The 15,332-nt window shown below is 43.8% G+C and overlaps 1 protein-coding gene across 6 annotated transcripts in view; it reads right to left on the reverse strand.

The window, feature by feature from the left end:
- Positions 1-15,332, reverse strand: part of LOC137414072 (uncharacterized) — a 165,402-nt gene that overhangs the window by 68,794 nt on the left and 81,276 nt on the right. For all 6 annotated transcript variants that reach the window (XM_068099542.2, XM_078778525.1, XM_078778523.1 and 3 more), the window contains 6 exons: positions 15,195-15,312; positions 12,023-12,140; positions 5,225-5,361; positions 4,176-4,257; positions 3,781-3,954; positions 3,217-3,444 (listed from right to left, as the gene is read on the reverse strand). In XM_068099542.2, the coding sequence (XP_067955643.2) occupies positions 3,217-3,444; positions 3,781-3,954; positions 4,176-4,257; positions 5,225-5,361; positions 12,023-12,140; positions 15,195-15,312 (857 nt within the window). The remainder of the gene's footprint in view (positions 1-3,216; positions 3,445-3,780; positions 3,955-4,175; positions 4,258-5,224; positions 5,362-12,022; positions 12,141-15,194; positions 15,313-15,332) is intronic.

The raw sequence follows: 15,332 nt of genomic DNA on the forward strand, positions 1-15,332 counted from the left end.
TACTATGCCCTCTCTGTGTTGCATCAGCAGCATGTAGGAACATCCGACCATCTGCCTCTTCCTGAGTGCACGGGGAGAGTGATTCTAGATCAATGCGTGGTGGAGCAGTAAGAACCTCTGTATCAAGTGTGACAACTAGCTCCTTGCGCTGGTTCTTCAAATGATTTAATTGTTTCATTGGAAAGGAAGCTGAAGAGTTCACGCTTGTTTTCATCAACTCGAAGAAAGTTCTGCCACTGTCCAGGAATTGCAACTGAGGTATCTACTCGTCGGCGAACCCCCTTGCCACGCTTTTCACGGGTCATGCTCTTAAGGCTGTCGGGTAGGTAACGGTCCCACACCAGATCAAGTCGGGTTGCAGATTTGTACTGTGAGAAAACAAATGGGATGAAGACCTTTTCGGCATATTCACCAAATGTTTTGACTGTGCCAACATCGGGCTTTAGCTTTTGAACAATTACTGCCCCGTCAAGTATGACACATGTCACCTCTGGCATCTGTGTGCTTGATGGTGAAAGTTCCTCTAAGCAGTCCAAAAGGTCGCTCTTTGTACCAGGTCGAAGCTTCCCATCCTTGGACAGAGATGGAGGGAAAGATTGATTTTCATGACGGAAAAATTCATCCAGGTTTCCCACGCGGGTTTGACAGGCAATATAGAGGCGAGAAAACAGTTGAACATCACTCTTCAATGAGGCTACCTTGTGTTTATCTGTCAGCTGGTCTGTTACTGATGAGCTGCCAAACAGAGGTAACTTTTTGCGCGGGACGACATCATTCAAAGGCTTTGAGCGTTCAATCAGCCTCTCTTGCACAAATGACTCCAGAGCCTCCTTTCCCACTTTCTGCACGTCTTTCACACTTTGTACGACTGATGCACTTGCTATATCCTTTGTGTCAAGGACCAAAAGGTCAGCGGTTTCTTCAAGAAATGGATTACCTAGCTCCTCAATAACTGATACAAGTGATCTGACATGTTTGTCAAAGGTCATCTGGGTGCTTTTATTCTGATCATGATGCAGTGATGGCGCTTTGCTTTCATGTTGCTCCTGTGCAGTCTCAAACTCATCAATCCCCCATGAGACCTCTGGACCTGCAACCATCCATCTTTGCAGAGCATGGGCATTGTCCAGCAGACCCACAGCTCCTCCATCTCCCTTGATACGTGCATTGTTCTGTTCATGTGCATGATCTGTAGCAATTGAAGAAAATTTGCGTTGGGTCTTTTGTACCGTGAACATGCCAGTTCGGAAATTATCCAGAACTTTAGGGTGTGTCTTGTGCAAGTCCATCATATCACGCAAATGGACTGTGACCCATCTTGCATAGTGCGTATGGTCAAGAGCAAAGAACCACGGAAGAAGCTCCCATAAAGCATCTAAGTACATTTCAAAGTCAGCCTCCCTTAATGAGCGCACAAAGGTCAGGATGCTGTTCTCCAATGCCATCGTGAGACTCCAGTATTGGAACTGTGGGTGTTCCAATATGTTGCCATTGGATTTTATGTTGCCATTGGATTCCTAGACCCTAAAAATGTAGGCACTTCAACCATTTTGATATCTGTTCTAATTATGGAGATATTCATCAAAATAGGTCTTGTATGACGGCCATCTTGGATTTCAAGATGGCCGCCATATGGGGTGAAATTGGGGATGCCCCCTGGACTAAAAATCTTTCTTTTCGGGTATTCTAGCCATGTGCCAAGTTTCATGCTTTTAAGGGAAAAGGCACAATCGATCCGAATTTTTTAGCTAAGCCGCCCAGCTACTGGTCATTGTCGTGTCTGAATATCAGCTTCCTAGCTCAAAAGGTGCCTGAGATATTACCCAGATGAGAAAGAAAATAAACAAGTGATAAATAAATCGATAATAACTAATGAATGAATTAATTAATTGATTAATCAAAAAACAATTTTTTTTTTTTGCCAAAGCACGTGCTCACTATTATGCCGAAATTTCAGTTTCTCAGCTCAAATGATTGCTGACATATCGCCCGGACAAACAAACAAACAAGAAAGAAAACAAACAAGAAAACAACCGGAGTGAAAACTGAGTATTGCCTTTCAGCGCGCGTCCTCACGGGGCACCATTCGGTGGCCGGCGATGACGTCATGCAGTGCCTCGAGATGGTATATGAAAGGAGCCGTGTAAAACAAGAGGGAGAATTGCTTTGCCACACATGTCGCCTACAGGTGTGATACAGGTGTGAAGTCCAAAAAGGGCATAACTCTGTGAAAAATTGACGAAATACACTGATACTCGAACCTGTTCTGTAACTCGTCATAATAAGGTCCTGTACCAAGTTTCAGTTGAACATGTGAAAGGGTAAGGACAGAAAGTGTAAAAAAAACCACAGGTACGATGGATGATTGGACAGACAGACAGAGAGCAAACCTATCGTACCCTCGGTGAAACCGGTAGATTTTTATTTTGAATAGAAGATCGAGGCTCGTGTAAGAGCTAACTTAATCACAAAGAGATAAACTGTCACATAAAACATAAGATAATGGGGGCGGGAGACAAGGTTTGGAGAGAGAGGGAAACACACAAGTACAACAGCAGACAGGGACAATGGGAGATCTGTGGGAAGGGGGGGGGGGGGGGGGGGGTTAAGTGTAAAACTTATGGACACTGCTAGGACTTCCAGGAAAGAAAGAAGTCGGTATTTCAGAAAAGTGGATCTGGGGTGAATTAACGGGGGTAGAAAAGATCAAGGTTTTGCATGGGGGGAGATAAGAGATGGTGGTGAACAGTTGTATTAAAGACCTGGAGCTAGGAGGTAGGATAGCTTTTCCATGCTGTCGCTAATAAATCAGCAGGCCGTTGTTTGTTCATTGACAATTTTATATGGAGCATTGTGATTCTCCTAAGACCAGCTCAGCTCCATTTGGGAACGTTTTGAATCAGATTCCTCAACCCCGTTGTTTTCGGTCCGATCCAAACCCACAACCTGTGCGACACCAGGCCATATAATGCTCGCTACTCGGCCACCTCCACACACATGAGTTAAAGTAATTTACCTGTTACTAAAATAATTGGACAAAATGCAAACCGATGTAAGAGAATGGACCAACAATGGTGGTGAGATAATCAGAGATTTGATTTGACACATAATTCAGGGAAAAAGAGAATCATCACCGCACGCGTTTTCTATTCCCGATGTTTTCCGATTGCAAAGCAGGGAATCGTCATGTGTACATGTATATATATATATATATACCTTCTTTTCTTTTTCTAGCTTGGACAGGCTACCCTCGTGTGTTTCGATGCCAATTCGGAGGTCATGGCATTCGTCCTCCAATTGTCTCCTCTTGGTACTCAAGTCCGACACAGTGCTCTCCTCGTCCTCAAGCCGCTGCAGGGAGTCTGTCAGCTTGCTCTCGGTATCTCGCAGCTGTCGCCTCAAGTTGTGAAGCAGGTCCTGGGCTTCTGACTTTCCATCCGTTTCCTGAGCACACCCCAGGGAATATCATTACATAGTCCAAGGTAGAACAACGTCTTTTGTAGACCTTCCCTTTTGTTTATTTGCTGTGATGTCTAAACCTTATGCAAGACACAAAGGACAAGAACAAAAGTCCTTCAATAATTGTATTGGGACCTGATGAGGTTTTATGGAGAGTTAGATGAGCAGAAGAGTTAGGTCTCCAACCCCCGACAAATAAAGTCCTAGTGCAAAGAAGAAGATCCAACTTCCTGACATTCTCAAAGATATATGGAACAAATAATGTTTATTTAAAAAAGAAAAAGAAAATTCGAGACCTCAAAAACAGGATGCATTATTTACCAAACTCAATTTCTCTTCGAGGGATTTTTTCTCAGCCTCAAGCTTCTCAATAAGAGCCTTTTGCTCTTCGACCGTCTCCACCATTTTCTCAGCATTTTCCAGAGCTTTCTTCATCGAATCTTCTTTCTTATGTCGGTCCTCCTCTTCACGGAGTCGGATGCAAAGGGGCTTGACCTGGAAACAAAATTAAAGTTGGCATGGCATCAACATCTCGACCTTATAGATTAGGTGCCATCTGCTTCTTATTTACACAAAGATGGTACAATTCTTGACCCCTGTACACAGAATATATGCACCTGCCCAAGCTCGCACACCGTCCCCTCTCCCCCACCCCAACCCCAACTACGGTGATAATGTCAAACTTTTGCTGAAAAAAACCTGAATCGGGGCAGCACCTTTCCAAAGAGCTTGAACCAAGGCCAGAAGCGCATCTTGAGGAAGGTTCGCACATTACGCTGAATGGAAGCCATTGCGTCACTGCAGGGACATGGGTAATGTGAGGAACACTCATGGGAATTTTGCGCACACTGAACCCACTCTACACCACCTCATCATTATTGTCCATATACACAACAACACCTTAATAAGCAGGTAAATAAAAAGCAACTTGGTATTTACCAACAGTCTGCCTCAAGGAGTTAGTACAGGCATGAAGACCATAGAGATGGACAACACTTGTTTCGAGTCGAGCGTCTGTACATGCAGAAGCGGTTGTGCTCAGATTTGAGACTTTGACTGCAAGTACAACTTGCTGCATGCCCATACACCTCCTAACAAACAGGTTTGTTTTGATTCAGCTGTGGTTTTGTTTTGATTTTGATTTGTGATTTTTTATGATTTGATTTTTTTTTTTTTCGTGTGATGTTTTTTGATTTGATTTGTGTTTTCTTTCCCTGATCATCTGCTGTGAATGGAAAGTTTAAGACGTGATGTTTTCAAACTGTGTACCGTCATGCAGACATCAACCATGTAGGCCGTAACCCGCATTGTCTTCAGTTTGATCAGTGTACTCTCTATATCTGCCTATTTACGTTACGTCTCGGACAGCTTTTCATTTCTCCATTTTACTAATTCAAAAAGCTGTAATGCTGCCAAATGATAGCTCTATTTTGTGCTAAAGTGCACTGTGAACAGGTAGGCCAGCTTAACCTATGCTGAGAAGCATTATTTCTGTCCATAATTAGAAGAATTGCATGAGAATAGTAATTTTGAAGTCATATCGAATTTGAAGAGTCATATCCAACTCAGAGGCCCAATAGAACTCTATGCAGTTGAAATATTTCACTACGTCCTAAATTATACTTCCTTAAAAAAAAGCAAACATTTTCACATTCATTTTCTTCACTGTCCAACTTTAAAGCATTGCTGGTACTTTAAACATATTAGTATTAGGAAGCCTCGTTGTGAGGTGAAGAAGAAGTCCAAGCAGGATGTTCCTCCTTACCGCTTGGCCTTGAGTTCAGCGAAGTTGAGCCGTGCCACCTTACCACGACATTGTGACTGCAGCCCAGCAATAACCTTGGATATGGCATCGTCTCGGGCTTCTTCGAGGTTTGCCAGGACCCCAGCACGGAAGAAAACCTTCCAAAGATGAAGACTCAAAGTCAAGGATATGCCATGCGGAAATCCGAGTACAACTTGTGTTCAGTACTTCCGTCTCGCTGGTTAATCCAGCAGTTTGGAAGATGTTCGTTTCACTGGTTTATTGGTCCACTCGTCTAAGCATGCGGCTAACGATACAGGTATATCAGGTACAAATCCCGTAGTCTATACTGTGTTCATCTGTCCGTTGGTAACATCAGGTACAAATTCGTTATAATAATACGCTTGTTCGTCTGTACAACTGTGTGTAACATTCTGCTCCACCCATTGGTTGGACTGCTGGCCTGACTCCACACGCAATTTCAACATGCAAATTCATACAGCCGCCATGTTGGTGCTATGCGAAACCAGACGTTTTCCCGACTTCGGAGCTCTCTCATTCACGATCGCCATGCCCTCCCTACATGTTTTCCCTTCAGTGTAAAATGGGCAAAGCGACTGTTAAAACGTCATCAGATATTGAAAGGTTGGAGCCGACAGGCATCACGGGCCTTGTGAGGATCACAGTACGCATAGGCCTCAGCGATCGAGGCAGTGGTCTGTTGTCTATACACCACCCAAATAACTCTGTGGCATTCCTTCAAGCAACGCTTTCACCGTGTTGGTTACTCAGGTATTTGCTGTTATTTCTCACTATTTTCTCTTCAACGACTCGACCATGGACCATAAAACCCATGTCATTATGAAGGTCTTTGTCCAAGGACTTCTGGGAATCTCACAACATTGTGAAAGAAAACATCCGTCCATATTTACTTTTTAACGATGTGTATATCAAATTAAATAAAATCACAACATTTATTTCCTTCAAGAAAACAACAAACAGGCATAAAGAAGACGTTTAAATACCTGAAAGAGGCGGAATCCCAAAAAGGAAGCTTGTAGTGGGAATGCCCTTACACATACAGATCAAACTTGGAAAAAAAACGATGAAATGACATCAAATTCCATAACATATATAAATAAACCATAAGTGTATAAATGAGAAAAAACCCAAAAAGAACATATTCATGGCCAAACAATTTGATATACTGTATGTATGTGTATATATATATATATATATATATATATATATATATATATATATATATATATATATACATATATATATATATATATATATATATATATATATATATATATATATATTGTTGCGGTTTTGAGTTTTTGCAATAAAGGTTAATTTCCCTCTCATAGTTTAGTCACACGACAACACGTAGCCTCGCGATGGTTCAGTTATGTCTTAGTAAATGTAAGCATAGTCCTTTTCATGGGTTAGTTTTGCGTTGAGTAGAATAATGAGAGTTAGGTCCTTCCATTGCTTATGCTCCCTCGATACTTTGGCTTTTGGCGCGAAATAACACGAGGTCGGGCCTGGCAAGTCGATCCAGGCCGAAGGAAGGCGGAGCAAGGAGAGTGGGAGTGACGGTAAGCACGAGCCGCCAATCAAGGCTCAAGGGAGTGGCTTACCACTGCATCAGAAGGCGTGTTTTGGAACATTCGAGCGAGCTAAGGGGGTTGGCAATATAACCCGTTGCGCAAAGCCCCCCATCTCAGTTTTTGAGGGGAGAGGCGCTTGGACAAGTCCTACGTTCTGAGGGAGGTGCGCTGAACCAAAGAGAAGAGAAAGAGGGTTCCAGAGTTGAGAGAGTTCAAAGAGAAAGAGAAGACGCGCATGAACCAAGTTATAAGGCGCTCTTACAAGTTAAACGCTCGGTTGAGCTTGAGGCAGAACCTCTATTGAGTTACGCAAGTGAGAGCGCACCGTTAATTAATCACACTGTGAGGAACCGCCAAGCCTGGCGAGAGATGCGTACATTTTCCCGCCTGCCTGCTCTGCTTTTGTTCGAGAGACGTGCTGCAAGGATCCCTCCCGCCACCTGCTTGCCTTCATCGAGGGGCGTGCTGTGACTGGGGAGGGCCACGCCGGGCGAAGCTGTTCCTGGACAACCAAACCGGCGTGTTCAGCGCCTGAACATCATCCTTCCTTCATTTCCCCCTGTGAGTGTGATCGGGCCCATGTTTGGGAATAAGCTAAGACTGCTTAAGTTCTGCTCTGTGTCTCTTCGCCTTGTACATAATAATAATTAAACCTGTGTTCTTCCTTTTATTCGACCGTCTCGTCCCTTCCATCTATTGACTAAGCGTGGTACGAATAAAACCGCTCGAATCGGGTTCCAATACCAAATAACTGCATGGACCACGTGGTATGCCATCTGCTCGGGCGTACTCAAATTACGCGTGGTTCATGCGAGACTTGATCTCCGTTTCCGTGGCGGAACTTAGGTACGTGCGGACATCGTCCCGAAACCCTACCTCGCGTCTGCCCGTGAGTGGCGATTCAAATCTCGCGGTTGCGACGACCCAATAATAACAAGGGGCTTAATCTCCCCTTGGTAAGGGCAGGAGGGTCGCGTGGAAACCGTTACAATATATATATATATATATATATATATATATATATATACAGACTTGGCATTTAATATGGAATTTTTTTTTTTCTTGATTTGGGTTTACTTTCTGAACTCAGTATATCAATCTGGTGAGTTTATTTTACCCTTCGGTGATGTCTTTGTTGAAAGAACCATGTCACTGATTGTCTTTCGCAGCAAGAAGTCAATAAGAGGATTATATCACAGGTGGCGTGGCAAAATGTAAGGACAGGTACATTTGACGATTGGCTTCACAATCGGGTATATAAGGGTTGTTGCGTTCTGTATTAGTGGAAAATAACTGCTGCACGTCTACAAAAGTTATTGCCGCTTCCTCTGGAGATGGTCCGTCAACTTGACAATGCTGTTTGTCATGGAGTGGTGGCTTTACGAAATTCTGGCATGAAACAGCGTGCTATTGCTCGGCAGTATGGCATCACTCAAGGTCAGGTGTCAAAGATCCTGAAACGAAATGCTCAGAGGGGTGTCCCTACTCCAATACCGAGGCCAGGACGTCCACGCAGAACCACAAGGAGAGATGATCGCCAGCTGCACCGGTTAGTCTGCAATGGCCGTACCAAGTCAGCTAATCGGCTTAGGGCTGAGTGGCAGCAACTGACAAATGTGCCTGTATCCAGAAGGCTAGTCAACCAACGACTGGTTCAAGCAGGCTATTGTGCCAGGCGTCCACAGAGAAAGCCACGCCTGACCAGACAACACAGCCAGCGCCGATTGCAGTGGGCCAGAGAGCACCGTCAATGGCAGCCAGGACAATGGAATCACGTGACCTTCAGTGACGAGTCTAGATTTCTGGTCTATCATCAAGATGGCCATGTCCGAGGGCGCAGACAAGTGCATGAAGCCCACAACGAAGATTGTATAGTGCCAAGAGTCCAAGCTGGAGGTGGTGGGGGTGACCGTTTGGGCTGCTTTTCTTGCAGGGGCAAAACTGACCTGGTTGTTCTGAATGGAAACCTGAAACAGTTCAAGCACAGGGTCATTCTGGAAGAAACATTGCTTCCATTTGCTCGTGCAGCCTTTCGAGGGAACTTTGTCTTCCAAGATGATAATGCACGGCCTCATCATGCTCGCATGATCCAACACTTTCTTGCTGACCGTGGTGTAGAGCATATGGAGTGGCCTGCCATGTCCCCGGATATGAATCCTATAGAGAACTTGTGGGCAGAATTAACACGTCAAATCGACCACTTGGACCAGCAGCCTACCTCTGTGCGGGAATTGCAGCAGACTATTGTCACTGCATGGCAAGCGATTCCTGTCCAAACCTTGGCAAATCTCGTGAACAGCATGCCTCGACGTGTACGTGCTCTCCTGAATGCTCGTGGGGGTTACACGAAGTACTGAACTGTAATTTTACTGTCCGTAATCCCAGTCATAATTTAGCTTTTGTTTTTGTTGAATTTTTTTTTGGCTAATGTGCAAAATAAAGAGCTACTTCTGGAAAACGCACAGAAGTTTAACACAGTACTGTCCGTGAATTGAGTTCGATGTCAGTTTCCATCACTTTCAAGGATCAATTTATTTGTTTCAAAATGTCAAATGTGGTTTTTGTTTCTTTTAAAGGTCACATTAACAAAATCTAGAATAATTTCAACATAATTCCAATGAACTTTTGGTTCTAAGTCATCTTGAAAAGTAAGTTCACCCCCACAAAAAAAATATTCCATATTAAATGCCAAGTCTGTATATGTGTGTGTATATATATATATATATATATATATATATATATATATATATATATATATATATATATATATATATATACATACATACATACATACATACATACATACATACATACATACATACATATATATATATATATATATATATATATATATATATATATATATATATATATATATATATACAGACTTGGCATTTAATATGGAATCTTTTTTTTCCTTGACTTGGGTTTACTTTCTGAACTCAGTAAATCAATCTGGTGAGTTTATTTTACCCTTCGGTGATGTCTTTGTTGAAAGAACCATGTCACTGATTGTCTTTCGCAGCAAGAAGTCAATAACAAAATTATATCACAGGTGGCATGACAAAATGTAAGGACAGGTACATTTGACGAATGGCCTCACAATCAGGTAAATAAGGGTTGTTGCATTCTGTATTAGTGGAAAACATCTGCTGCACGTCCACAAAAGTTATTGCCGCTTCCTCTGGAGATGGTCCATCAACTTGACAATGCTGTTTGTCATGGAGTGGTGGCTTTACGAAATTCTGGCATGAAACAGCGTGCTATTGCTCGGCAGTATGGCATCACTCAAGGTCAGGTGTCAAAGATCCTGAAACGAAATGCTCAGAGGGGTGTCTCTCCTCCAATACCGAGGCCAGGACGTCCATGCAGAACCACAAGGAGAGATGATCGCCAGCTGCACCGGTTAGTCTGCAATGGCCATACCAAGTCAGCTAATCGGCTTAGGGCTGAGTGGCAGCAACTGACAAATGTGCCTGTATCCAGAAGGCTAGTCAACCAACGACTGGTTCAAGCAGGCTATCGTGCCAGGCGTCCTCTGAGAAAGCCACGCCTGACCAGACAACACAGCCAGCGCTGATTGCAGTGGGCCAGAGAGCACCGTCAATGGCAGCCAGGACACTGGAATCACGTGACCTTCAGTGACGAGTCTAGATTTCTGGTCTATCGTCAAGATGGCCACGTCCGAGTGTGCAGACAAGTGCATGAAGCCCACAACGAAGATTGTATAGTGCCAAGAGTCCAAGCTGGAGGTGGTGGGGTGACCGTTTGGGCTGCTCTTCATGCACAGGGCAAAACGGACCTGGTTGTTCTGAATGGAAACCTGAACCAGTTCAAGTACAGGGTCATTCTGGAAGAAACATTGCTTCCATTTGCTTGTGCAGCCTTTCGAGGAAACTTTGTCTTCCAAGATGACAATGCACGGCCTCATCCTGCTCGCATGATCCAACACTTTCTTGCTGACCGTGGTGTAGAGCATATGGAGTGGCCTGCCATGTCCCCAGATATGAATCCGATAGAGAACTTGTGGGCAGAATTAACGCGTCAAATCGACAACTTGGACCAGCAGCCGACCTCTGTGCGTGAATTGCAGCAGGCTATTGTCACTGCATGGCAAACTATTCCTGTCCAAACCTTGGCAAATCTCGTGAACAGCATGCCTCGACGTGTACGTGCTCTCCTGAATGCTCGTGGGGGTTACACGAAGTACTGAACTGTAATTTTACTGTCCGTAATCCCAGTCATAATTTAGCTTTTGTTTTTGTTGAATTTTTTTTTGGGTAATGTGCAAAATAAAGAGATACTTTTGGAAAACGTACAGAAGTTTAACACAGTACTGTCCATGAATTGAGTTCGATATCAGTTTACATCACTTTCAAGGATCAATTTATTTGTTTCGAAATGTCAAATGTGTTTTTTGTTTCTTTTAAAGGTCACATTAACAAAATCTAGAATAATTTCAACATAATTCCAATGAACTTTTGGTTCTAAGTCGTCTTGAAAAGTAAGTTCACCCCCACAAAAAAAATATTCCATATTAAATGCCAAGTCTGTATATACATATATAAGAATATATATATATATATATATATATATATATATATATATATATATATATATATATATATATATATATATATATATATATATATACAGTATATATACACACACACACATCGCAGCATCAGTAAGATAGCTGGTTTCGTGTCGTTTATCGGCAAATTCGGCTGCTCACGTTCACTTGAGAGTTGCAATTCCATGGAGTTTCTACACATCTCCGACAGGCAGCCAGATTTGACCTGGCGTCATTGGTGGATATCTGCGTTGGTGGATACCTGAACATTGACAGTTCAGGTATCCACCAATGCTAGACTGACTCTGGCTAGCACCTTATCAGCTGTACCAACAGGTGGCCAGATTTGGCCTGGTATCATTGTCTCCCCGAGTCAAGGCCCCTTTGTAAACAAATCCAGATTCATCTTGGTGCCTGTGAACATACATGTGCAAATTAACCCAAATATCATCACTTTTATGCTTCTGCTCAGCCATATCTTCTGAACCCAAAACTGTGAATCCAAAATGGAAAACGTGTCCATTAATACGAACTTAAACATCTAGTTTATCAAAGTTTAAGAGGAACTCTGATCGAGTCAGAGAGCAGTGGTTCTCGAAATCTCTTCAGGTGGTTACAGGTGGTCCTTACCTTCGTCTTTCCCAGGCGGTACTCGTCGTCCGTCAGCTTGGCTTTCTTAATAATTAGGCCAGCCTGCTTGATGGGGTCGCTTACTCCCTTGGTGGCATTGGGATCCAAAATGTAATACCTGGGAAAACACGTGGGAGACCATGTGACAACATCGGTGGCCAATTGGAAGCATTGCCCCTGTTTTCAGATTGGTCGCATGGCCTAACTTTATTGGGGTTTTACGTACATCTGGGTACACTAAAATCAAGCTGCCTCAAGGGGAATTTCAAGCAATAAGTGCAGCATACTCTTCTGGTGGCTGCAGCACATCTTGTCTGCCTCTTTCAACATTATTGTGGACATGTACATAACTCATTGTCCCGCATAATAGTCATCTTTTTATACACCTGGATAAGATGTTAGAGAAAGAGGTCATTTATTTATATATCAAAAAGGTGATATATCTGACCCTACTCCTTCCCTTTCCTCCGCTTACCTCCATCGCCTCCCAAATCTGTATGCTCCCCTTCCATCCCTCCCTAGCTTTGGCTCCACAGCTGACCCCGCTCGTGAGAAGGCGAATGCCTCAATTCTGTGTTTGCTGCAAAATCTTGTCCCCTTAACATCTGTCCCTCCATCCCTCTCTCTCTCTCTCTGTACCCACCCTTCCCAGTCGTACCCAACTGCTCCTGGATTATGTGTCTTTTACACCTGAGAAAGTGGAAAAGTTTCTGTCAATCCTCGACTCTGACTCTGCAACCGGACCAGACGGCATCAGCTCACGTCCTAAAAAAAACCTGCTCTGCTACTCTTGCACATCGGCCTTCTGCCCTCTCCACGCTTAGGTCGTCTTCATTTACCATAGGTCATCTTCATTTACCATAGGTCATCTTCATTTACCATAGGTCATCTTCATTTACCATAGGTCACCTTCCATCCGCTTGGAAATCAGCCAACGTCACAGCCTTACATAGAAAAGACGCAAAATGGATCCCCTCAAGTACAGATCAATTAGGTTACTTCCAATCATCAGCAAGGTCGTGGAATTCATCATCGCTGTCGACATAAAATAATTCCTTTTCTCCAACAACATCTCGGATCATCAATTCGGATTCAGACCTGGTCACTTTACCTTGGATATATGCTGCTTCGACTCTCCCAACAATGCATACAGTCTGGCATCCTCCCCAAACCATCTGCCTATGGAATCCAAGGCCAACTCCATTATTGGATTCCTGACTTCCTCCACTCTCGTAGCCAAAGTGGGGCTCTCAACGGAATCCTCTCTTCACCTCTTCTTGTCAAGGCTGCTTAGAGTACCCCAAGGCAGTGTTCTGGGCCCAGTCCTATTCCTAATCTTCATAAATGATCTCCGTGATTCTCTGGAAAATTATCTTGATCTCTTTACTGATGACTCCATTCTCTGCCGTGACATCCCTCATCCCCCTGACAGACAGTCAGCAGCCTCTTCCCTCTCTTCACACCTTGACAAAATCACAAACTACTCAAACACTTGGAATATGTCTGTTAATCTTGAAAAATCCCACACACTCACTCACACTCTCTCAAAGGAAGGTACCTCAAAACCTCACATCTACATTCTCACCAACCCTCTTGAAGAGGTTCATTCACTCCAAGTCTTGGGCCCCACTCTCACTATGATTTCTCCTGGGCAAGCCACATTTCAAAGTTGGCCTGCAAAGCCAGATAGCGACTGGGCAATGGGCATCCTCCATCGTACAAAGTCCATCCTTGGCACACCTGAGCTCCTATCCACCTACAAGGCCTTCATCCACAGCTTGATAGAGTACTGCTCTCCCCTCTGCTCCATATCTTGCTCAGCTTTACGCCATGGAAGCCAAGGCCTTCAAGATCATTGGAATCTCTCACAATGAAGCAGAACCTATGGGTTAGTCGGTGGTCTCTCTCTCTCTCTCTCTCTCTCTCTCTCTCTCTCTCTCTCTCTCTCTCTCTCTCTCTCTCTTTCTCTTTCTCTCTCTCTTCTTCTTCTTCCGCCTCATTTCTGGTATTATACCCGCTGCCCTTTCCGTGCTTTGCCCCCCCCCCCCCCCCCCCCCAGGTATCTGCAGGCCACATGCGGTCCACCAGAAACCCCTCCTCGTGAAAATGCCCAAATCCAGAACCATTGCTCACCTACACTCTTTCGTTCCTCTTTTTCCCCACCTGTGGAACCACCTTCCACACTCTTCAATCTTATTCTTCAAGCCACCTGTTCACCACCATGTCAAGTCGTCCCACATCCAAAACCATGTTCTTCTCTACACCCGTTATACAAACATCCACCCGTCCCAAAATTTTGTTCCTTTTATTATGTCGTGTCCAAGCTCTTCCATCAGCCATCACCATGTATATAAATAAATAAATGTAATTTTAAAAACTTGTGCCATCCCTATGATCGTCCATCTCACGCCATCCCTTCATCCCAACCTGTGGTCTTTTCTATTCCCATTAACCCTATCTAACCCAGCCCTTCTTATTTGCAGGTTACCATGTTTTCTTCTCTCCTCTCTCTCATCCTTTCCTGGTCACTCATTCCCTTGCCTGTTGCATCCCTCTATTGCCCCACTTGCCAATGTAAGTATTCAATTTTGTTTACTTCAGGCATGGACAGCCGGTTCGTGAATGACCTGGGTAAAAAAGAGCGAATGGCAAACGATGAATGAATCAATAAATTCCACATTCCTGTTGTCGCTGTTCTAGACGACATTGTCCGATGGGCTACACCGTTAAAATAGTAGGAGCAACTTTTGCTGCTAGGAAGTGAATCCAAGATTTTGATTTGTTCCACAATTTTCTTTCAACATTCGTCGGTGCATTTTTCCACGGTTCGTCAAGGTTTTCTTCACCGGAAGTCACCATTTTATTTCACTGCGAGTTACCATTTATTTTGCTACGAGTCACTATTTTTTCTTCTTCACGGATAGGTACCATTTTAAGCTGGTAGGTGTGCAGCCTTTGGTAGGTGTGCATTGGCTAAAAAGAGATAAAGGACCCCCAGGTATTCCTGCAATGACTAGCACCAGGCCAAAAAGGCCTGTGTTTCATTCTTAATCTCCACTTTATAGATTCAGCTACTGCTGTTCAAACTGACATGAAAAGAAGATGCAACTTCCATTTGTTGTTGGATTAGTCCATTATGGATAAAGAATAAGAAACCAGCAGGCCTACTTACCTCTGCAGGAACTCTGGGTACATAAGGCGGTTGGGAAAACCCTTTCTGCAGATTCGAATTCCCTCAAGGACACCGTTGCAGGCCAATTGGTTGAGCACCAGCGCAGCTTCGATCATTCCTAATGGACAAAGAGTGTCG

Source organism: Myxine glutinosa, chromosome 5 (genome assembly GCF_964187855.1).
Source record: "Myxine glutinosa chromosome 5, kmMyxGlut1.1, whole genome shotgun sequence".
In the NCBI taxonomy this organism is placed as follows: Eukaryota; Metazoa; Chordata; class Myxini; order Myxiniformes; family Myxinidae; genus Myxine; species Myxine glutinosa.